We start from the raw sequence: 23,624 nt of genomic DNA, 5'->3' as shown, positions 1-23,624 counted from the left end.
CATTTTTCCCTCAAGAAATAAAACTAAATGAGGGATTCCCAAGGGTAGGAAGCATAAGCTTCAAGTCACACTGTTAGAAAAGGAACACTGCTAGGATTTGAGTCTGGAAATACCTGATTCCCAAAGTGGTACCCTTAAACAGGCCTCCAGGCCTCCTCTCCTCTGTGGAAGTTGGGGACCAGAGGCTGCAGAGCAGACCTGGAAGCTCTGGCTGCCCCAGCATCTCCTGGCCAGGCCCACGGGAGCTTCTAGGATCAGCCCTTCCCAATCCTCCTAAGCCCTCTGAGCGTGACCCCTTGTGCCCTGCCCACCGGCCCCTCTAGCATCACTCCAACTGCCTCTGCTTAGGAGCTTTACTGGTTTTGAAAGGACCCCTGTTTTGTTGTCTCTGGCTGGACACCAGGGCTGGGGAAAGCTCCTTTAGACAGAAAATCTGGCTCTCTGTCTCTATGCTGGCTGAGCCTCACACAGGGACATGGCCAGGGGAGGGGACGATGAGCATGTGGGAGGGGCACCTACTCTATGTACCACTGTCCTGGGTGTGGGATGAGGCAATGAACACGACCAGTACAGTCCCTATCTTCCCAGAGCCTACATTTGTGTGTGTGCGTGTGCATGTGCATGCATGCACATGTGAGATAGTTAACAATTAAGATACAGAACATGTCAGGAGGTGGTGTCAGCAGGAGAGATAGGAAGTTGGTAAGGAGAAAGCTGGAGAAGGGTGGCTAATGGACAGAGGGTGGCTGGAGAAGGAAGGTTGACGTTGGAGTGGAGGTTGAGGGGAGCTGGGGTGAGCTGCCCACCATGCCCAGCATGAAGCCAGTGGGTGCAGAGGCCATCCTGTGGTGGAGGAGGAGCCTGGGATGCAGGCCTGTGAAGGGGTGGTGTGGTGGGATGCACCTGTGGCAGGAGTAGTGAGCCTTGGGGCTGGAGTGGGGTGATGGAGGCAAGGGTGGGGCATCATGTGTAGGCACTTGGGCTTTCCCTCTGAGCAAGATGGGAAGCTTCTGGAAGGCTCTGATGGAAGAGTGTGGGAATGAGGACTCTGCAGCTGTAAGGAGAGCATCTCAGGGGGGAGTAGGGACACCTGTCAGGAGATTGTTGCAACCCTGCAAGCCAGCAGGACACAGCGATGGGAGGTGGGACGTGGAAGGTGGGATGTGGGAGGCAGAACCCAGGAAAACCACCTCCTCGTGGTGTAATGCAGCTGCTCTTAGCAGAGGAAGAGCGGGGCCAGGGCAGGCTGGGCCAGGCTGGCAGCTGGGAGCCCGGCGGCACGTACAGACCTCAGATGTGCTGAGATGTCCGCATGGACACTGAGGAGGCAGCACTCAGCGGGTTGGGGGGGGGGGGCTGGCGGCAGACAGTGAGAGTCATCCCAGCGGGCAAGGGACTGAGGGTGACGTGGCAGGAGAGGACCAGCCAGGCCCTCCGTGGACTGGAAGAGGAGGCACAGGCAGGACACGGGGAGGGGCCTGAGGCCCCAGGGGTGCATGGGGGTGCACGGGGCTGCCGTAGGAGCGGTGGAGAGCCTGAGCAGGCTTGGCGGGGTACGGAAGCAAGCCTGAGGGGAGGGCTCCAGGGACAGGGGCGGGAGGAAAAACTGCCCTACCCAAACCATGGAACTAGCTCCTATGGCCCCTGCCTGGATGTGCTCAGGCTTCTGGGCTGCTGGGGCTTGTCTCAGTGTCACTCACAGGGATGAAGGGAGAGCCAGTCCTGCCCACAGGGGCCTGAGTGCAGGGAGCCTGGCAGCATGGGCCACCTCCCTGTCCCCTTGGGGCCCTGTCCTTACCTGTCAAGTGTGAGGATCGGGCTGGGGAAGTTGGTAAAGGAATCGGGGCCTTCGGGAGCCACTCGCACCATACCCCTGGGATTAGAGCCCGAGACAACTCTGTGGGGCTCCGTCTCTCTCAGTCACAACAAATCCAGTTAACTGTTTTGTATATCGCACCCCAGATTCTGTCAGAAAAGGGGACCTGGCTGCTAACACCGTGATCACAAAGCCTGGACCAGGAAGGCTTAAGGCCCTTTGGTCCTGACTGCTGTGGGTTCCTGCCCTCGCCTGCCCCCGGACCCTGTCCCAGGGACAAACACACAGAGAAGGAGGCAGGTTTCCTCAGCTGATTTGGTGGGGAGCTGACAAATATTGACTCATGTTTCTTATTTAAAGTTATAAAGGTAACCACCAGAAGAATCACAAGTAATCCCCTAACTAACACAAAACTGGTGGTGGAGGTAGAGAAGAGACAGGGGAGGCAGGCAGGTGCTCTGAATTCCTCGGATTCCATACTGGAGGCCACTAAATGCTCTGGTAGGTGGGAGGGTCAGGTTCTTAACACTGGGACCAAGAAATGAAAATTGAAGTTGGAAGGGGAGAAGGAGGTTACTATTAATTTTATACTCTCTGTAGTGTTAAAAAAATTGTTTTTGCAATGTATGTATGTCATAATTAAATGGGCAACAATTTAGGTGGAGAGCACAATTTGATGTCCCAGGGGGATGGGGGATAGGAAGGCCCTGGACTGGGGCCCAGCAGGGGCAGGGAAGCTGTTCCCCACCAAACGACTCAGGGGAAAGACCTGGGTCCACTGCAGAAGTGATTTGAGTACATACCCATACCGGCAGCAGTGGGTATGCACCCCTACCCACTGAGGTGTCCCTGGGGGCCCCTCAGGGCCTGGGCCTGGCTCCCTACCACCTGGGACTCCCAGGACCTAGCATTCACCCAATAGACAGCCTAGGTTTGCAGAAATGGGTAGACGCTGTGGCCTCACTCAAGTCCCTAGTTTGACAGCTGTTACTGTGGTTGACATCCATGAGCAAGTGCCATTTTCTGGGCCCTAGCCTCTGCTACAGCGCCAGGGTTTGCTGGCCAGGGTTTCTCAGGCTCAGCACTACTGACATGTTGGGCCAGATGATTCCTTGCCATGTAGGGCCATCCTGCTCACTGAAGGACGTTCAGCAACATGCCTGGCCTCTGTCCACTGGCAGCCAGCAACTCCACCCTAGTCAGACAATCAAGAGTGTCTCCAGCCGTTGCCAAATGTCTCCTGGGGGCGCAGTGGTCCTGACAGCAGCAGGGGTGAGGATGCCTGGATCAGATCGGTGGCGGAGCACACCTGTCCTAAGACCATGGGCTGAAGCCCAGAGGCTCCCACTGACGCCACAGGCACAAGGCTACAAAAGTGGGGTGTCGTCCCAACCTCTCCAGGACAGAAGTTAGTCCCCAACTAGTGCGGACCATTCCCAGGGATGTGGGGCCGATCTAGGGAAGAGGCCACATAACCTTAGGGATGCCTGAGCTGCTGTCACATGAAGAGCCCCACAGGCCGCTTCCTCTGTCTCTCCCTTTCTCCCCCTTTGAGCCTTCTCTGGCTTCCAGTGGCCTCATCCCTCTCCTTCCCTCTCCCTTTCTTCCCCTCCCTTCTCTCATCTCTCCTTTTCTTCCCTTATTTGGTTATAACACACTATCAAAGGATATGTTCGATTATTTCTTTATTTCCTTATTCTTATTTAAAATGCTAACTTTAAAGATAGAGCAATGGAAAGCTTATTTTCTCTAAAATGAAACAAAAACAAATCGTCAATTATTTTCTGCCTATATGGCTCTTGATTTGTACTTACAGTGTCAGGGTTCTCCAGTGGGAAAAAGTTGTTAGACTGGAGTCCAGGCCCCACCCAGGGTACAGAGGTGGAGGGCCCCGCGCCCGGGAGCCCTACTGGTCTCTGGTGTCCTCTGCTTCCCTGGCCTCATCCTTATCCAAGGGGTGGGAGGAACAGCCCCTTCCCACTCCTTCCCGACACTTTTCCTGACATGTCCTGGCAGTTCTGACTCGCCAAGGACCCCTCCCTGCGTGCCCCCCCTTTCCATGCCACATCTGTGCCCTGCTGGCGGCCTCCCAGGACTGACACACTCACTATTTGGCAGAATCGTTGAGCTGATACTCCCGAGACCTGTTGAAGCACTCCTGGATTCCTGAGTCACCCCAGAGCCGCATCATGGCGGAAAGCAGTTCTGCAGAAAAGGGCTCGGTGTCTTCCATCCGACTCACCACGTCGCACACCATCTTAGCATCAGCCTGTGAGGGGAAGATAGGTGGGGGCTCTGAGGCTTCGGTGGGGTCAGAGCCCAGGCCGGCCACCTACTAGGGCACCGGGACAGTGGCTCAGGCCTCAGCCTGCTCCGGGCCACTGGACACAGTCTGGTCTCCTGGGCCCTGGGGCCCAAGGGCCCTCACAGCCTTCTGTCACAGGGACGCTCACATGCAGCGGTTTCCAACCATGCCCTGTGCAGCCTGAGTGTGCTACGGGCAGGACGGGCCTGGATGGGGTCTCATCTCCACCTGCCAGCTCAACCAGGGTAGCTCTGCTTTCATCTATTTTGAAAACAGGGCTTTTGCAGAGTATTTGTGTTTTTGTTTTTGTTTTGAGATTTTATCTATTTATTCATGAGAGATAGAGAGAGGCAGAGACACAGGCAGAGGGAAAGCAGGCTCCCTGTGGGGAGGCCGATGCAGGACTCAATCCCAGTCTGGGAGATGCTCAACCACTGAGCCACCCAGGTGCCCCAAAGTATTTGCTTTTGGAGAGAAAACAACAACAACAACAACAACAACAATGTTCTTGACTAATGTAATTTCCTCTACTTCTTACCCAGATGGAGCAAAGTCCCTGGCATTGGATAAATCAGGGAGATGGACATATTGGTTACTTGAGAATTCCAGGTAGTGGAGGGACGGGGCCCCAGGGGAGCTGTACTTTGGGGGAAGGGGAATGGAGAGGCTGGTTCTCCAGTTATATCAATATTCAGTGTCAAGAGTTTAGGCCTTTAGCTAGCCCAAAGTTAAAACTTATTATTATTATTATTATTATTTTTATATATATTTTACTTATTTGAGAGACAGAGGGAGAGAGAGCAAGTGTGTGGGGGAAGCAGAGAGAGAGAGGATCTCAGACTCCCCACTGAGTGCAGAGCCCAACATGGGGCTCGATCTCATGACCCTGAGATCATAACCTGAGCCAAAATCAAGAGTCGGACGCTTGACCAACTGAGCCACCCAGGCGCCCCCAAAACTTGATTTTATTACTTTTTAGTTACGTATTTGCTGTTGACCTCTAGTCTACCTCTCCGTGGAGTCAGGGAGACCCAGACCTGGTTAGACAAGGGGAGGGCAAAGGGTGAATAGAGGGACAGGGAGTTTGCCTTTCCCTGCCTCTCCCCTTCCTCCTCTGCTGCGGGGCTGTAATTTGCCCAAGACACACGGTGGAGGCTGAGACTCTGCTGGATTTGCGTGAACAGTATTGCATAATGAACACATATCTTCCCCCTTCCCTTCCTCTGGGATACCAAAGGGGTATCACCATTTTCAGAGACAGTGGATCACATACGTGTAACACCGAAACCTGGAAGGCAGTGTGGTCTTGGAGAAGGCATAGGACCTCACCAGCACCTCACCTTGCACACACACACAGTACTTTGTAGCCTACAAAGGATGCTCCTGTGCACATACTCGAGCACCTCAGGGGAGGGGGAAGGGCAGACTGCATCAATGGGCCTGGGTCTCCAGCCCTGCCTGAGTCCATGCCCTTTGCAGTCCTTGCCCCCTGGAAGCACAGCACATTTGCCCCGTCCCTGACTATGAGTGGCCGTGGGACATGCCCACATAAGGATGTGGAAGTTCCACGGCCAGCCCTTCCGAGGCCTGGCAGGGTCCCACTTGTCCTGCTATCATCATGAACACCCGGACTCCTATGTTCATCCCAGCAAGAGGATGAGGGACACATGGAGCACAGCTGAGCCACCCTGGGTCTCTGATCCCCAAAAGAACTCCTGGCCCACGAAAAGAAATAACTGCTATTGTAAGTGACTGAATTAGGGAAGGTTTGTTAGTACCTTTGAGGCCATAGTCATTGTGCTGCTGTCCCCATTTTACAGGTCAGGAAACTGAGGGCCAGATGGAGGATGGCACTCACCTACTCTCACAGGTAGGAAGCGCCAGAGCTGGGACTTGAGATTAGGAGGCTCCGGCCCCAAGGCCAGCCTCTGGGATAAGACCCACATGTGCTGAGGGTAGATGCTGACCGCAGCACCCCTGATGGCCAACAGTGCCTGGGCAGGGTACACACCAAGGGTGACAGGCATTAACCAGAAGGGTCCATTTGAGATGACTGCTGCTTTTAATGTCGAGATTGGAGCAGGAGCTGCTGTGGAGCCCCATTCATACCTGGGAGCTTGCCGGGTCGGGCCACCTCAGAGGGATCCTGCAGAGGGCCCGGCCCCCTGGCCTTGCCTTGGGGGTGCTCTGTTCCCGGGCAGCTGGCAGGCTGTGGGGTTTGGGAGTTAGTGTTCAGGACAGACAGGAGTTGGTGGGCACGCAGCTGGCCTTCCTCACCCTCCCAGGGAAAGGATACTGAGACCTGTCTGCACGCTTTCAAAGGATCCCCAGGGTTCCGAGCCCTGGCTGCCCACAGCTCAGATCCAACCCCTCCCCTGCACTACATCCTCTCTCCCTTTGTTCCCCTCTCTTCCCTGGGTCACCTCCACTGTCCCTTGGTGCTTCTTGCAATGACCTTAATAAACTCCTTGTCTCACCCAAATCCTTGTCTCACCCAAATCCTTGTCTCAGGGTCAACTTCTTGAGGAACCCAGACCAGAACAACAAGGTGCCTGAATGAGCCCAAACCTTGGGCAAACTTTACCTGCTGAGTCTTCACACATTGCTATTTTGACAGGGCCTGGCTCAGATCACTCTCCTGACCCCAAAGCAGGAGGCGGCCACCACGTGGTCCCTCTGCATGGTACCCCAGAGGCCTCTGAAGAACATCTCTGCTTCGTGGCCCCTGTGTGCCTCGGGGTACCTTCCTCTTAGTGGGTGCTACAGCAGCTGGGTGCTGGGGGACATCCCAATGGCACAGAAAGAGGTGTGGTTAGAAGAAGTGCAGGGCCAGGTGAGGAGTAGGGGTGGCTATACACTGGCCCAAGGTCCTGTGGGGCCCGGACCAGCTTCCAGTGCATGTCAGGGGCCCGGAAAGGTAGGTGTGGGAAGCTGAGGCAAGGATGGAGTGAGGTGGCTGGCAGGCACATGCCCAGCTCTGGGTTGGCTATATTCTTCACTTGGGATTTTTCAGGAGGGTCAGCCTAAGAGGATATGCCTCCCCCCCCCCCAGAATCAGCTGTATCACCAAGACCCCCGTCCCACTCCTGGGGAAGCTCCTAAAAATGAAGCTACCCGAAAGAAGCAGGAAAAGCATCCTCTAGGTGGCCTGGCCCCTCGCACATCCCAGGCCCAGTCAGGACAGGGGTCACTGGGAGAGGCAGGGAGCTGAGTGGGTGCAGGGCATCCCCCCAGGCTGAGCAGTTGGTGTCGACATTCCGGGGACCCCTCCTCTGGCTGCCTTTCCCCCAGTTTCCGTGTGCACAGGCTGGAACCCACTAGGGCTGAGCCCTTGCTGAGGGTTGGGAGTGGGGTGCCCCTGGCCTGCCCTGTCCCTGACATCACGGGTCCTCTGGTGTCGGGTCTTCTTTTCGCGGGCCTGGTAATCATCACTAGCTGATCCCTCTACCCTCAGGGCCCTCCAACCTCCGGTCCTCTGAGCTAGAGGAAACACAGACTACTTCACTCATGGCACGTGCTCAAGAAGTGAGGGAAATTGCTGGAAATCTGCAGGTGTTCCGTGGGGTAGGAAAGACACAAAGGAAATGAGGTTTAGCATCTGGGCACTCTGTGGCTGACAAAAGATTCTGTACAAAAGGTATGTGGGGTCAAAGTCTTCCATGGAAACTTTCCAGCATTGAGCTGTCCAGCTAGGTAGCTACTTACGAGGCCAAGGCCCGTCTACTGCAGAAGGTGGATGGGAAAGTTCTGGTGGCAGTCTACCCTGGGAAGGAAGCTCCAACTGGCCTGGAGGCTAGCAGGCCAAGCCCACAATGCTAGCCCAGGTCCAGCTCCCAAGGGGTGCGGTCCCAAAGATCCCAGCCTTTGGATTCCCAAGTCACCCACAGCTGACACGGAGGGCTGCCTGCCAATACAGGCTGGCCTCTCAGGTTCTGAACCATGTGGAGACGAGTTTCTGCAGCATCTGAGACTCCCCTGGGGACACTGACCTGGAAAACTGGCCCTGGGGCCTGGGTGATGGGTGCCCTAGGCAGGCAGTGACTTAGGCAGGGTGGGTGAGCCGGGGTGCTGCCTCCACCTGTGGCTAAAAACAGGCCTGTGAATCAGGGGCCTACACACTGACACTGCTCCCGAGTGCCTGGGTGACCTTGGGGAATGAATCTCGGTCTTCCTCAGCCCCCCATGTGCTGGCTGTCTTGTCTGTCTGTCCTGTCTGAGGAATGCAGCTGGAGAACCTGGCCAGAGCTTTCCCAACTTCCTTCTCTGGGCGGCACCGTCATGGTTCCTGTCAGCTCTGTGGGAAGGGAGTCAGGACAGGGGTGAGGGTGGGAGACACCCTCTGGCCTGAGTGCCTCGCAGCCAGGTGCGCCTCACAACCAAGGCCCCTCTCAACGCCTTTGTGAGGTTCCCTGCCTGTGTCCTGGGGTTCCAGCAGGACAAACCGCGCAGCTCGGGGAAGGCTGGGATGGATGGCTCGCTGGGAGTCCTCCAGGGGACAGCCCAGACTCTGGAGCTGTCCTCCCAGCTTCACCTCATCCCCAAGGTGTGGCGGTGCTGGGGGTGCTGTGCAGGTGCACATCCTCCCCCTCCCCGCCCGTGGCCCCACCTGCCCCCTGCTCTTTCTCTCCGGTCTCCCCCAGCTCAGGGTCTGGCACCACCACCAGCCCAGCTGCTCAGACTCAGACTAGGCCTCACCCTTGTTTCTGCTGCTTCCCTGTCTGGTGTCCTGCTGGTTTTTCTATTAAAGCTGTTTTCAGACTGCTTCTCCCCATCTTCTCACACACCTCCCCGGGTCCGAGCCAGCACCGTCCTTCTGGCTGCCCTCAGTCCCCTCCCAAGGACTCCCTCCTTGCTTCTCTCTAGTCTGTTCCTCACATGGCAGCCAGCAGGAAATTGTTAGTGTGACATCAATTCTCTCCTCCCTTAGAAAAAGAACCAAGCATCCTGACATCCAAATAAAAGATGCATTTCCCAACTTTGCTCACTGCTAAGTGTGACCAGTGACAAGTGACAAGTTCCACCCAATGAGAGGTAAACCAAAGTGTCCTTTTTAAAGGGAAGTTGCACCCTTTTCTCTTACTTCCTCATTCCTGAAGCTGGAACTTGGATGTAGTAGCTGGAGCTCTAGCAGCCAACTTGGATCATGAAGGTCCATACCCTAGGGATAGTAGAAAACAGCCCTAGGTCCTTGACAACTTTGTGGACACCTCATACCTTTTGGACTTTTTTTAAAATTTAAAATAAATTTATTATTGAAATCACTTTTCGGGGCCTCAGATATTCACAGTTAAACCTAATCCTACTGGGCATAATAACTCTCCCTGTTTAATAGAGTTTAAATAGAGTTTAAATTTAACTTTCAATAGAGTTTAAATAGAGTTTAAATTTAAATATAAATATTTAAATTCCAAACTCCCTACCTTGGCCCCTGAGCCCCTGCCTACCCATCTGTCTCAGTCTCCTCCCACCTTTCCCCTCTCATGGGGCTCCAAACACACAGCCCTTCTTTCTGCTGCCCAGGTAAACCAGAGTTATCCCACTTCACAGTGCGCTACTGCCCAGATGATCTGTGTGCCTGGACTCTTCCCCATCTCAAATGTCACTTCCTCAGGGAAGCCCTCTGTGATGCCCCCAGGCAGAGTCTTTCCAACAGCGCACTGACCACACAACACAGCTGGTATCTTGTGTGCCTGTTCCTCAGGGCAGGGATAGTTTCCTGATTTTTCACAGCTCCCCAGGTCTCATACTAAGTCCCCGTCCCCCAATCCCACTCCCTCTCCACTAAGATGCCTTCCATTCCCTCATTTTCTGGCCCTAGAGTCTCAGCTTTCCTGAAGGAGAGCACTTCTTCTGACCCACATCATGAGTGGTCTGGGTGGGGCTGACTCTGTCCCCTGGTTCCAGTGGTGGACACGTGGTCTGGGCCTAGCCAATCATCCCGGTGGCCTCAGTGAACAATCTGGGATGGATGAAGAATCCATGTTTGTCAGATTAGACTACAAGCAGCCCACTGGCTCAAGCAGCACCAGGATATTTGCAGAAACTTTTAGGAAAGAGACACTCAAAGGGAGGGCACACCTGATTGTGAAGCCATCACTGAGGAAAGCAGAGCTGGAGAGGGAGACATCCTGAGACATGCTAACAGGCAATACCCAAATCCAGCAGTCACATATACCTCTGGCCTTCTAGTTACTTGAGTCAATCTCTTGATTTTTTTCCAAATCCAGTTTGAGGATATGTTTTGATTTACTTTTGCATCTCAAATAGTCCTGACCATTCCATCTCCTGGTCTGCTGAGACCATCAGGCCTACCTGCCATTACTGGGACCCACACAGCTCCTCTGACTCCCCACCTCTCTTAGCGTCTGGGCCATGCTCTGGGTATGGTGCCCACATGTTGTACTATGCCTCCAGTGTGTGGCAGTAGGTGTGCTGTGGGCACTGGCCACGTGCTGGACCCTAGAGGCAGCATGGTGGGATTCTGTTAACAGTTCTGTGAGGAGTTTAATTAGGCTGCTCACTGACAGGTGTGCCCCACAGGGCCGTGCACAGCTGAGTGCAGCACAAGACATTCTTCCCTATGTGGCTCTGTCACACACCAGCATGCCTGGCCTCCAGCCACTAAAATGCCCGAAGTGTCCCAATTGTCACCACTAACAAAAACACCCCACAGATGTCTAAACTGCCCCCGGTGTGGCACTACTTCACTGAGGGTCACACTGAGGGAAGCATCTACCAGCCCAGGGCCCTGCCAGAGGGGTGAGGGAGGGGCCTATCCCCACCCCTGTCCCCACTGTCCCGAGGCCTCGTCACAGAGAGGGAGGGCTCTCCCCTAGGTGTGTCGTGCTGCCTTGGGGGCACAGGCCTAGGTGGGCTGGGCTGACAGCTTCGACTGCCCACCATGCTCCACCAGCTGGGACTGCCTTGGCTTAATGTCCAGCTCCCATGGCACCCACCCTCTGGGCAGCCTTCTGGGGATTCAGGCCCATAGGCTCAGGAGCCACCCAGACCTGGGCTCCAGTCTGGGCTCCTAGTTTGAGCAGGGCTTTCCTTTTTCTGAGGCTCAATGTCCTCCTCTGAGAAATGGGGACAACAGTCATCATTCCCTTCACCGGGCTGTTGTGCGGGCAGAGAGCACCAGCACAAGCATGAAACTGGGGGTGGTCTGAGCTGCTGCTGGGGGGCCACGGGAAGATGAGGAGGCCAACCTGTGGCTCCTGCAATAAGTGTGTGTGTGTGTGTGTGTGTGTGTGTGTGTGTGTGTGTGTGTGTAAACAGGTGGAACATTCCAGGGCACAGCCACACCATGCATTTGGAACATGAATGTGGGCAAGATGCCATTCTTATCACTTTAGGATTGGGAGGCTATGGAGAGGCTGTGACTTCTCAAGGATACCTGGAGGATTCTTTTTTTTACCACATCAATGATTTAAAAACAGCATTAATGTGGCACCCTGCTCATAATGTTGACATACAAATGGCGGGAGGCTGCTCTTGGTGGAGGTGAGGTACTGTTGGGGACCCCCACAACTCTGGAGGACCCCCTAGGTAAACTATCTGTGAACGTCTGGAGACAGAAGTGGGCAGGGGGAGAGACAAAGGGGCGTGTGGAGACGAGCCCAGGGGATATCTCCACTGTCTGGTGGGGTGGGGAGCTCAGCACAGACTGCAGGGCACTTCCCAGAGGTGGGCTGCCTTGGGCCATTGCCAGAGAGCAGGGCGATAGCACACAGAGGTGTCCTCGCTCTGGTGTAGGGCCGGGGCCTACCACAAGGAGGATGTGTGCTGCTCGGGACCAGCCATGAGCATGCTCGGGAAGCAGCACCAGAGACCCAGAGGGCAGTTGGGACACCGGCAGGGTCATCAGTAGGACTGCTCACTGGCGTGCAGGAGTGAGGGGCTCTACTTCCAGAAAGCCCTCTGCCATGGGCCGGCTGCTTCTGGAGCTGGAACCAGTGCGGCAAAGACACCACCCCGGCCCTGGCTTCCCGAGCTCAGCCCTCCCAGAGCTGCGGCTGGGCCACACTGGGGGGCGCTAGTGAGGGCTGACCCAGGACAGCTGGCAGCTGGCCCAGCTGAGCCACAGGGATGCACACCACACACTTCCATTCACCCGCCAGACGCTGCCAGGGGCTGGGTGGTGCCCAGGTGTATTCATCCGCAGAAACTACACTTCTAATTTAATGCATGGTTCTTCCCAACCTCTCCCTCCTCTTCAGGGCAGTGTGCACTTTTCAATAAACAGCGGCAAAAAGGCTTGGAGCTGAGGTGCAACAAAGAGCTTCCTGCCTCACAAGAGATGAGATGCAAAGGGTGTGGTGGGGAAGTGAGCAGGGCTTTTCCGTCAGGTGACCCAGGTTCACATGCTGGCTCTGCAGCTTTCTGGCCCTGTGACCTTGGACAGCGCACGTCACCGCCTCACCTCCCCCAGCCTCTGTTCCCGGGTTAGTTGCCCCCTCCTCCGCCCCCGGGGCTGTCTGTGCAGATGAAACAGGCTAAGGATGCGACTCGGCTTCGCAACATAAAGAGCCCTGCAAATGTTAGTTATTATAGGCAGAGATGAAGTCCCTCAGACACAAACAACAAGCTGACATAAAATCAGGCTGCTTTTGTACGAGACTTTTCAGGCAAGCATGATCATCTTGATAACAATAATCATTGTAATTATAATAATAACCCCTTCCATTTGAGGAGCTGCTTTGGATCTTTCAGAGTTTGGCTCCTGATCTCCCAGGCTGAGTGAAATGTGAACACATGCATGCACAGGCGCTTGCACATGCACAAACACACACATGTGTGTGCACACGGGCACCTAGTCCTCTAGCTACAGGGAAAAGCCTGCACCTGACCCCGCCCCGCCCCGCCCCGCCCCGCCCCGCCCCGTGAGCTGCAGTTGTCCTGGCTCCCGCCAGGGGGCAAAAACACACAGGCCAACGGGAGCGGGAGCAAGGAGGTCAGCCTGAGCTCAAAAGACCAAGCTGGGCAGGGCCTGGAGGGCCGGGCACAGTGGGCGTCGCTGCCTTCCTTGGACCACCAGGCTGCCCCACTGTTCCTCAAGGGGAAGAGGCACGGAGGCTCCAGCCGCTGGAGGCCTGGCCTCCACACTGCAATGCCAGCTGGTGGAGCATGGTGGACAGGGGGCATGCTGGGCAGTCAGAAGCTGTCAGCCCAGCCCACCCAGGCTTGTGCCCCCAAGGCAGCACGACAGCTGCGTTCTCTCTCTCACACCTAGGGGAGGGCCAGCATGTCCCTTCCTCTCTGTGGCCAGGCCCCAGGCCTCCCGGACAGTGGGGACCGGGTGGGGACAGGCCCCTCCCTCACCCCTCTGGCAGGGGCCTGCCTTCCTGGCCCTGGGCTGACCAATGGCTCCTTCATTGTGACTCTCAGTGAAGTGGTGCCACACCAGGGATTAGTTTAGACATTTGTGAGGTGTTTTTGTTAGTGGTGACAATTGGAGCACTACGGGCATTTAGTGGCTGGGGGCCAGGTATCCTTGGGGCTCTTTCTTCACTTGGGCTTAAGGATCTTAGCAGGGCCTGTGCCTACAACATGCGGTCAGTTCACAGGGTCTCTGGGAAAGCTGGGGAAAGTCATAGGTCTACCACTTGTCCTAAGGAAAGGAAGGGAACCTTCTTGGTTCCCTAGAAAGATCCTGAAGCAGAATCAAGGACTTCGTGCTCTCCAGTCTTGCCTCCTATCAAATTTGCCCATCCATCCATCCATCCATCCATCCATCCATCCATCCATCCACACATCCCTGTACTCTGTACTACCTATCGAGGGTGCCTACCCATCAAACATCATCCATCCACCCACTCAGCCATCCACCCACTCATTACATCATCTACCTATCAGCTACCCTTGTTCAACCATCCACTCACTTCCACACCCACCTACCTGTCCCTTTGCCTCCCTTCTATCCTACACCAGCACCTGTCTGTCCCTTAATTACTCATTGGCATGCCTATTCCTTTCACTCCTTCTTGATCTATCTAGCTACCCACCCTTTCATCCACCTATTTACTCATTTATCCACTGTACACCCACTAATGAGTACAGTCTCGGCCTTAAGAACTTTCACGTTTGGCATAAAAAGAACATACTGCCTGAATCTCCCCAGTCCATTAGCTGGTGCCCTAAACACAGCAGGGGAGAACTGCCCCCTTGGCTCTCCCTCCTTCTGCCCAGGGCCCCCTCTCTTGTCAGGGGCCTGCAATCTTCAGGGATTTGTTCTAAGCCCTTCTGGGAACCTTCTCTGTCGGGGACCCAAGCTGCCTCCTGTGGAAGTGGAGAAACTTGGGTTTTCTGAAGGATCACACTCTTTCCAGCCTCAAAACCCTTGGATTTTCCAAATATTTAGAAGCAGTTCTCTCTATTGGCTTACTATCTATCTTTAAGAACCTGGGCTTATGAGGGCTACTGTGGCCTGAGTCTTCTGAGACTCCTTTACTGGTTCCAACACTCCACACCTAGAAGTTACCACTCAGAAACCATCTGTCAGCCCCTGCGATTGGTGTGGTATCCTACCCCTGGCCCTGGCCCAAGTAAAGCAGGAGCAGCCAGGGCTAGTCCAGTGACACCTTCTTCACTATAGGCTGGCCGGATGTCTTCCCATGCTGAGCCCATGGCTGGGCACTGGGGACACATCACCCAGCAGGACCTGGACCCTGCTTGCCCAAGCCTGCAGTCAGTGGGGGCATGAGACACATCCATGGAACCGCCTCCTGGGAGGCAGACACTGAGGGAAGAAATTGGTGTGGATGAAGGAATATGAGAGGTATGTCTGGGGGATGGGCAGTCAGGGGTCAATCATGCTTAGGAAGCAGGGGATGGGCTAGAGATAGGTCTTCCCTGAGAAGGGAATTAAAGGGGCAAGGGCAGAGACCCTAATCAAAGGCTCCTCGAGGGCATCAGATGCCCTTCTGGCCATTGGCAGGGCCTGAGGATGATGGTAGGCTTGGAGGTCCATGTGACCCTTAGACATTAAACTAGGAACAGCCACCTCACCTGCATGGGTGGCCCAAGGGGCTCCCACTCAGACTGCATCTTGGTGGGGCTTCTCTTCCAAGTAGCTGAGTGTGAACATGTGCAGCTCCACAGAGACAGGGCTGGAGGCAGCCAAGTTCCTGTGGCGGGACTGCTAATCTGAGTCCCACAGAGCAAATGCTGATGCTCCCTGGGGGTGGGGCCTGGGACACTCTCTCCCTCTGCCTCCCCGGTAGCGGTAGCATTTGTGCCCTGGGCTTTCAGTGCTCATCCCCTGTCCCAGCTCTGCCATTCTCAGCAAAAGCTGCTTCATCCTGTCTGTCTCCCCAGGCCACCCCTGGAGGGCATTGGGTGCCAGGCTGGGTAGGGAGATTGGCAGGGTAAAGGGCAGTAGTTAGTCTACTGCTTCTGGGCAGGGGAGTGCTGAGGTCAGTGCAGAATGGGGTGAGGGCCTGTAGGGAGGCTTGCCAGGGCACAGCTGGCTGTGCTATGCAGGGTTGGGGGGGATATGGGATAGACATGTACTGGGCCCTCAGGGTTGGGGGTGCAATGGTATGTTTCCATCACCAAGGCTTCTGATTGCCTTAGATCCCCGGGTATGAAGTGGAGATGCAGTCTTGTCACCCACTTTGGGACAGCCTGACATGGCACCACTCTCTCTTGGTGCTTTGCTTTCGCCCCTTGGCGGGTCCAGACCTACTAGCCTGCACCTCCCAAGTGTCTCTCAACAGGAGCATGGGGGACAGCCCAGCCACCAAGCAGGCACTGTTCAAAAATAAATTGAAAGGTGAATGGGATAGAAATTTCCAAATCTGTGATACCCTCATCCTCTGCCGCCTTTCTCCTGAGCACAATGTTCTAAGGAGAAAAGAACTAAAATTGGTGAGGCTAAATTTCTAAGAAACGAACAAGGGCAGAAGAAAATTACCCACACAGAGCTCAGTCAAAGGGAAAGAAAAGTGATAATGGCCAACCTCATCTTTTCAGAACACAAAGTGACGATGGTGAATAGCTTAATGAGAGCCGCCTCGGCTGGGAGATATTAGCAACATAATTATGGAAGAGGGAAGATGGAGGTGGGACTACCATATGCATGGCAGGGGTTGCAGGAAGGCAGGCCAAGCTGCAAGAGGACAGGTTTGGCTGATTGGTGCCTCTACTTAGGCTTATTCATTGATACCCTTTCCTGTCTCATTGTCCCCTCACTGGAGGCATCCGTTCACCATCAATGTGATCAGATACTGCCTCTGTTCAAAAAGGAGCATGTCACTCAGCTTCCAGGTCTCAGGGACATTAGGTGTCAGAGAAGATTTGGCCAAATGGCTCTGGGACCCTGGGCAGCCTCATCTCTTCTTTGGTGTCTGAAGGTCCCCAAAGGCACAAGGAAGAGATTGACTATACCAGTGGTTCTCAAAGTGTGGTCTGCACCCCTGGGGGTCTCAGAGGCCCTTGCAGGGGGTCCAGAAGATCAAAACTGTGTTCATGACAATACTAAGACATTATTTGCCTTTCTAACAGTGTCAGCTGCTTGCACAGATAGTGCAAATGCCGTAAGAAATAAAACCGCAAGCTCCTGAGCAGGAAGCAAGACCACCAAACTATACCAGCTGCCGCTACATGTTTGACACCATGAAGTCACATGGTGGATCACAGAAGATGCCACTTTCACTTAAGAATGTCCTTGAAGTAGGAAAAAATTAAGAATTAAAAAAAATCTCTACCCCGAGTATGTACATCTTTTTCATATTCTGTGTATGAAATGGGAAGGATTCATAACACAATTATGCAAACCGGAGGATGGGTGGCTTTCTGGAGGAAAGGCACTTGTAAGACTGAGCTGCCAGCCAAAATAGTCCCTTTATCCATGGGACAGCACTTTTATTTAAAAGAATGCCTGACAAAAAATGGTAGTTTGGATTTGGTCTCTGGAAGATATTTTCTGAAAACAAACCGAGTGAGCCCATCATTTCAAGGAAAAAAACTAACAACTCTGTCACCAAAATGAAAAAAAAATTCCAGCTTTCAAGTGAAAGAATGTTGGAAAACTTGTCTTTACCATCATGAGCTTGACAGCTTCCTAATACCTAAAAGACTTTTTTGATGAGATTGGTGTCAGTGTTAAGAAATGTGAGTTTTTAATACTGTATGTTGAAACATGTCAACATTTGGAAGATCTATGTAACTCTGAACTAATATTTTCCAAATGACCAAAATGGTGTTAAAATCATGAATGGGGAGGATCCCTGGGTGGCTCAGCGGTTTAGCACCTGCCTTTGGCCCAGGGCGCAATCCTGGAGTCCCGGGATCGAGTCCTGCGTCAGGCTCCCGACATGGAGCCTGCTTCTCCCTCCTCCTGTGTCTCTGCCTCTCTCTCTCTCTCTCTCTCTCTCTCTCTCTCTGTATCATAAATAAATAAGTGAATAAATCTTAATAAAATAAAATCAAATCATGAATGGGTAAGAGACCCCTTCAAAGTGTAAAGCAGATCAATGGATGTTTTAAAAAGATTTTATTTTTTTAAGAGCAGTTTTAGGTTTATAACAAAATTGAGAGGAAGGTAGACATTTCCCATACAACCCCGCCAGCATCCATGCACAGCCTCCCCCACTATCCACAACCCTCACCAGAGTGGCCCACTTGTTGCCAAGGATGACCCTTCCTAACCTCAGGGTTCACTCTTACTATTGTACATTCTATGGGTTTGGGCATATTAATAATGCCATGTATCCATAAAATTACGGTATTATACAGAGTATTTCCACTGCCCTAAAAATCACCTGTTCTGCCTTTCTACACCTTCCCTTTGTCCCTGCCCCTGGAAACCACTCTGATCTTGTGCTGTCCCCATTGTTTTGCCTTTTCCAGAATATCACACAGTTGGAATTATACAGTATGCAGCCTTTTCAGATTGGCTCCTTTCACTTCATAATATGCATTTAAAGTTCCTCCATGTCTTTTCACGACTTGATAGTTTATTTCTTTTTAGTGTGGAATAGCATTCCATGGTGCGTATATACCAGTTTACTAATCCATTCACCTACTGAAAGATATCTTCGTTGCTTCCAAGTTTTGACAATTATGAATAAAGTTGCTGGGGGACACCTGGGGGGCTCAGTCAGTTAAGCATCTGCCTTCAGCTCAGGTCATAATTCCAGGGTCCTGGGATCGAGGCCCATGTCGGGCTCCCTGCTCAGTGGTGAGTCTACTTTTCCTTCACCCTCTACCCCTCTCCCTACTCATGCACGCCCCCCTCTCTCAAATAAACATATAAAATCTTTTATTTTTTTATTTATTTATTTTTTTTATTTATTTATGATAGTCACAGAGAGAGAGAGAGGGAGGCAGAGACACAGGCAGAGGGAGAAGCAGGCTCCATGCACCGGTAGCCCGACGTGGGATTCGATCCCGGGTCTCCAGGATCGTGCCCTGGGCCAAAGGCAGGCGCCAAACCGCTGCGCCACCCAGGGATCCCCATATAAAATCTTTTAAAAAATGAATAAAGTTGCTGCAAACACCTGTGTGCAGGATTTTCTGTGGCCAAATTTTCACATCTTTTTTTTTTTTTTAAGATTTTATTTTATTTATTCATGAGAGACAGAGAGAGAGAGAGAGAGAGGCAGAGACACAGGCAGAGGGAGAAGCAGGCTCCATGCAGGGAGCCCGACGTGGGACTCCATCTCTGGTCTCCAGGATCTCACCCCACGCCGAAGGCGGTGCCAAACCGCTGGGCCACCCAGGCTGCCCAGTTTTCACATCTTTTGAGTCAATATGGAACAATGTGATTGCTGGATCCTGGGGTAGGAGTCTGTTTCACCTTGTAAGAAACTGCCAAACTGCCTTCCAAAGTGTGGCACCATTCTGCCTTTTCTCCAGCAATAAATGAGAGTCCTGTTCCACATCCTTGTCAGTATTTGGAGTTGCCAGTGTTCCAGATTTGGGCCATTCCACTAGGCGTGTAGTGGGAGATTGTTGTTTTAATTTGTGTTTCCCTGATGACATACGATGTGGAACATCTCTTCATATGCTTATTTGCCATCCATACATCTTCTTTCGTGGTGTGTCTGTTAAGTCTTTGGCCCATTTTTAAATTGGGTTGTTTTCTTACTGTTGAGTTTTAACAGTTCTTTGTATGTTTTGGGTACCAGTCTTCTATTAAACATGCTTTTTTAGCAGATGTTTTGTCCTGGCCCATGGCTTCTCTTCTCCTTCTCTTGATGGTAGCCCTCATAGAGCAGTTTTAAATTTCTACAAAAAGCAGTTTATCTACTTCTTTCATGGATCGTGACCTTGGTGTTCTATCTAAAAGTCATCATCATACTGAAGGTCATCATGATTTCCTCCTATGTTCCTTTGAGGAGTTCTATAGTTTTGATTTTTACATTTAGATCTATCATCTGTGATCCATTTCAAGTTAATTTTTGGGAAAAGTGGAAAGCCTGTATCTAGATTCTTTTTTGTTGTTGTTTTCTTTTTGCATGTGATGTTACAGTTGCTCCAGCACCATTTGTTATAGAGACTGATGGATTTTAATGTAACATCACAGGAAAGGGTCCCTGATACAGTTTCAGATTGTAACCAACCTTTAAGAAGCCACCACTTGTCCAGTTTGGGTGAGTTTTGAAGAATTATCTGAAAAGGCTAGTAAAACACTCCTTCCTTTTCTGACTATGCGTTTATTTGGGGCCAAATCATTCCTATTCTTCAACCAAAGCAACACATCATGATAGATTGAATGCAGAAGCGCATAGGAGAATCAAGGTATCTTCTATTAAGCCAGCCATTTATTAAAGAGATTTGCAAAAATGTAAAACAATGACACTCTTTTTATGAAACATTTTTAGAAACTAGAATAATTTTTTCATAAAAATGTTATTTATATTAATGTGTAATAGGTTTATTATAGTTATTTTTAAATGAATGAATATTTAGGGGATCCCTGGGTGGCGCAGCGGTTTGGCGCCTGCCTTTGGCCCAGGGCGCGATCCTGGAGACCCGGGATCGAATCCCACATCGGGCTCCCGGTGCATGGAGCCTGCTTCTCCCTCTGCCTGTGTCTCTGCCTCTCTCTCTCTCTCTCTCTCTGTGTGACTATCATAAAAAAAAATTTAAATGAATGAATATTTAAAATTTTTCTTGGTTTTAATTTTTTTTCCAACAAATACTTGAGTGCCTATTATGTACCAGGCACTGCTCTAGGACCCCTCATGCCCCAAAGAAAAAAAATAAAACAAGATAGAAGCAGAAAAATATGGAACATTTCACAAATTTGTGTGTCATCCTTATGCAGGGGCCATACTAATTCCTCTCTACATCATTCCAATTTTTAGTATATATGCTGCTGAAGTGATCACCCTTGGTTTTAATTTCTAATGCAATAAACCTTGATAGCTGTCACCTACATAAAATTAGGTACTCAATAATTTTTAAAGAGTTTAAGGGGTCCCCAAACCAAAAAGTTTAAGAATCACTAGACCAGATTATTCTTTCTGAAACATTCTTCTCTAGCATCTTTATAACTTCTGCAAGAATCCTGTTTCACCTGATGACTACCAGTTATTAATTTTCTTAGATATATCTTTGTACTTTATAAACTTCATATCCCTACAGTAAATGGAAAACCTCTGTTAAGTATTTTATGGAAGATACCCATAAGAATAACTACAATGAAAGCAGACACTAATGTAACATTCTAGCAGGATTCTGCTGCCTGCTGAAGGCTTCTTCTCTTTGTTAACAAGGGGGAGTGTTCAGAGTTGTTAAGGAGATACTAGCACCAGCCTGAGACTTTCCTCTTGAGCTTCTCACGCTGAAAGAGAGGAAGGAATCACTTTCTGACTTAGTGAATTGGTAAATGTGGTGACCCTTCACCATCTCATCTTACCACTCATACCATCTCACTGCACAGAACAGTGGCAGGCACCTCCACCTGCCTGCACCCCCACCCCCCGCAAGCAGATGGTCTCTCAAGACCCTCCAGCCAGCACAGGTAAGGACCAGCTGATGAGGGCTCCACTTGCAGAAGTGTGACTGATTCACACAGCTTATGGGATGAGAGCTGGGGCATGGAGCCTTGGTGTTAGAAAATCGAGAATTGCACAGGTTTTTGTCAAAGGCCAGTGGTGGTGGAAGGCTGCCGGGCTTGGGGTTCAGAAGGAACCTCTGGGGTAAGGACCCAGGGCAGGCCAAACCAACCAGGTCCAAAGGATCAGCAAAGCCAGGCTACTACTGTGTCCATTGTGAGTCTTGGAGCTGGGGACACAGACCCACATATGGAGACACATGTGTGAACATGCCTGTTCAGAACCCTGGCTGCCAAGGAGGGGCCCTAAGACATAGTAATAGTAACCAGTATTTAGTGAGCACTTTCCGTGGACTTTAGTTCATTTAATGTTCAGAAGTAGTATCATTTCACCCTTTTATGATCAGAGACACCAAAGGTCAGATGGGTTATGAGGCAGGTCCAAGGTCACCCAGCTAGTAGGTGGTACAGCTGGGATCTGAAGTCTAGCCATCTGGCTCCAGAGGTCATGCAGCACTGCTTCCCACCTCATGCTCCAAGGGGAAAACAGGCCTGTGTAAGGGAGGTGGGCCCTTGTCCAAGGTCACCCAGCAAGCCTGGGGGCAGCACCAGGCCAGAGCCCTGGTCTTCTGGCTTCTCCTTGAGGGCAGGTTCTGGGAAAGCTGGCACCTGGGACCCTCTCTTGCTGCCACCACTGGCTTTCCTTAGCCCTGCTGCTAAGGTGATGGTGATCCCAGGTGGTGCCCACTCTGGGGACCCAGTGTGTGTGTGTTGACACTGGCACTGTTTACAGGTGAGGCAGGTAGGATGGTGACAGATATAAAGAAACAAGGGTGACAAATACTCTTGTCAACCAAAACACTGGCAAGGCAGAGTGGCACCCATAGCTGTACACCAGATAGGCTAAGCAGAGTTCCAGTGGGCCACCCTGTGAGCAGGAGGAGGTGGAAGGCATGGTGGGACCAGGCTGGATGTCACCTCCCCTGACTCCCAGCACCTGGCCATGAGAGAGGAGCACAGGGCAGGGGGAGCCTTGGAATTGGGTGAAGCCTCTGGGGGCCTCTCTCTCGTTAGGTTAGTAGTCGGGGGAGGATAGAGAGCTGCACCCCATGGGGTCTGCAGACAGCGTGGGGCCAGGTGGATGGGAGCTGTTCCAGCCTGGGTGCTACCACTTTGACAGCTGTCTCCAAGGCATGGCCTCCCGTCCCTGCTAAGGTCCAGCCATCCTTGTCTTTCTGACATTGACCCTCGATGATCAAAGGCATGGGGTAAGGACAAGGCCCTGATTGCACAGACCTGGGCATGGGAGGGTGGTAAGGGGCTTCAGTGCCTGAGGCTCAACACTGCTACATGGGGGCTCAGTGAGGAGAGGCAGTGGAACCCCCTACCTAGGTGGGGAGACGTGTGCACAGGCTCAAGCTAGCCCTCACTCTCTGAAACTGCTGGCCATAAAAGAGGCCACCTGGTGCCCCTGGGCTTCGGCTCCTCTCCCCTCCATGGTCACCCTTGCCATCTTCTGTCCCGTCTCCTGTCTCTCCTCTGCCCCAGTCCCAGCCAGGCTAGATGCCAGCCCCCACAGCACCTTTGTCGGCAGTTCCTTTCTCGAGGCTATGTGGCCTAGCAAGGAGAGGGTGGGCTTAGTTTCAGCCCTCACATGGCCCCTGGGTTCGAGACTCTTCAACAGGCCACCTACCTTGTAAGTGAGCTATAGTCAAGGAAGTGTGAATGTGGAGTGTGCCACGTGTGCCCCCTGAATGTATGTGATGACACAGACCTGGGTGGTGGTGGTGGTGCCATAAGATGGAAGGAGCTAGTCCATGAATCACTGTGTGGAGGAGAGCCATTGACCAGAGCACTTGCCCTAGACTATCAGATGGGCAGGAAATAACCTTATGTTGCATGTAAGCCAGGAAATACCAGCAATATTTGTGGTAGTCACCAGAGGGGCCCTTCTGGGTGCTGCTAGTGTTCCTCCTCTCCTGGTTCCTGGACAGGGAAAAGACTGCTCTCTCAGTAAGTGGAGAAAGGCAGAGGCTGGTTTCCTGGAATATCAAAAAATCTGTGATGCACCTCCATTCCCCTGCAAATAGGAAAGGGTGCCCCACAGCAGTGTCTCCTGTGCCTTAGCCATTGGCATACCTGCCACTGGCATTTTTTTTTTGTTTACTCTTGTATCACAGAACATGGTGCACAGTAGGTGCTCAAAATATGATGTTAAAATTCTGCTGTGTTTGGATACTCACTGTGTTGCATAGACTTAATGCATTGACTTAATGTTTTTCTTTAGACTTGTATCTATTTAAAACTTATTTTTAAGAGAAAGGAAATTTAGTATCACTAACAATATACCCAAAAGGATATTTGATAGGTTAGTTTTTATCTTTTTCTTTTTTAAAGATTTTATTTATTTATTTATTTATTTATTTATTTATTTATTTGAGAGAGAGACACACACAGTGTGTGTGTGTGTGTGTGTGTGTGTGTGTGTGTGTGTATGG

General features: G+C 52.0%; 1 protein-coding gene and 1 non-coding gene across 3 annotated transcripts in view; both read right to left on the bottom strand.

Annotated features, from left to right (window-relative positions):
• The window catches only part of GNAO1 (G protein subunit alpha o1), a 175,086-nt gene that overhangs the window by 21,837 nt on the left and 129,625 nt on the right, over nt 1-23,624 (bottom strand). For both annotated transcript variants that reach the window (XM_055332231.1, XM_055332230.1), the window contains exon 4: nt 3,925-4,085. In XM_055332231.1, the coding sequence (XP_055188206.1) occupies nt 3,925-4,085 (161 nt within the window). The remainder of the gene's footprint in view (nt 1-3,924; nt 4,086-23,624) is intronic.
• On the bottom strand, nt 20,350-20,458 carry LOC129514370 (U6 spliceosomal RNA). The gene has a single exon (XR_008665427.1). It is a non-coding gene; the product is annotated as a U6 spliceosomal RNA (small nuclear RNA).

Source organism: Nyctereutes procyonoides, unplaced genomic scaffold, assembly GCF_905146905.1.
Source record: "Nyctereutes procyonoides isolate TBG_1078 unplaced genomic scaffold, NYPRO_anot_genome, whole genome shotgun sequence".
NCBI lineage: Eukaryota > Metazoa > Chordata > Mammalia > Carnivora > Canidae > Nyctereutes > Nyctereutes procyonoides.
Note: the sequence above shows the minus strand (reverse complement) of the source record. Positions and strands in the feature narration are given on the sequence as shown.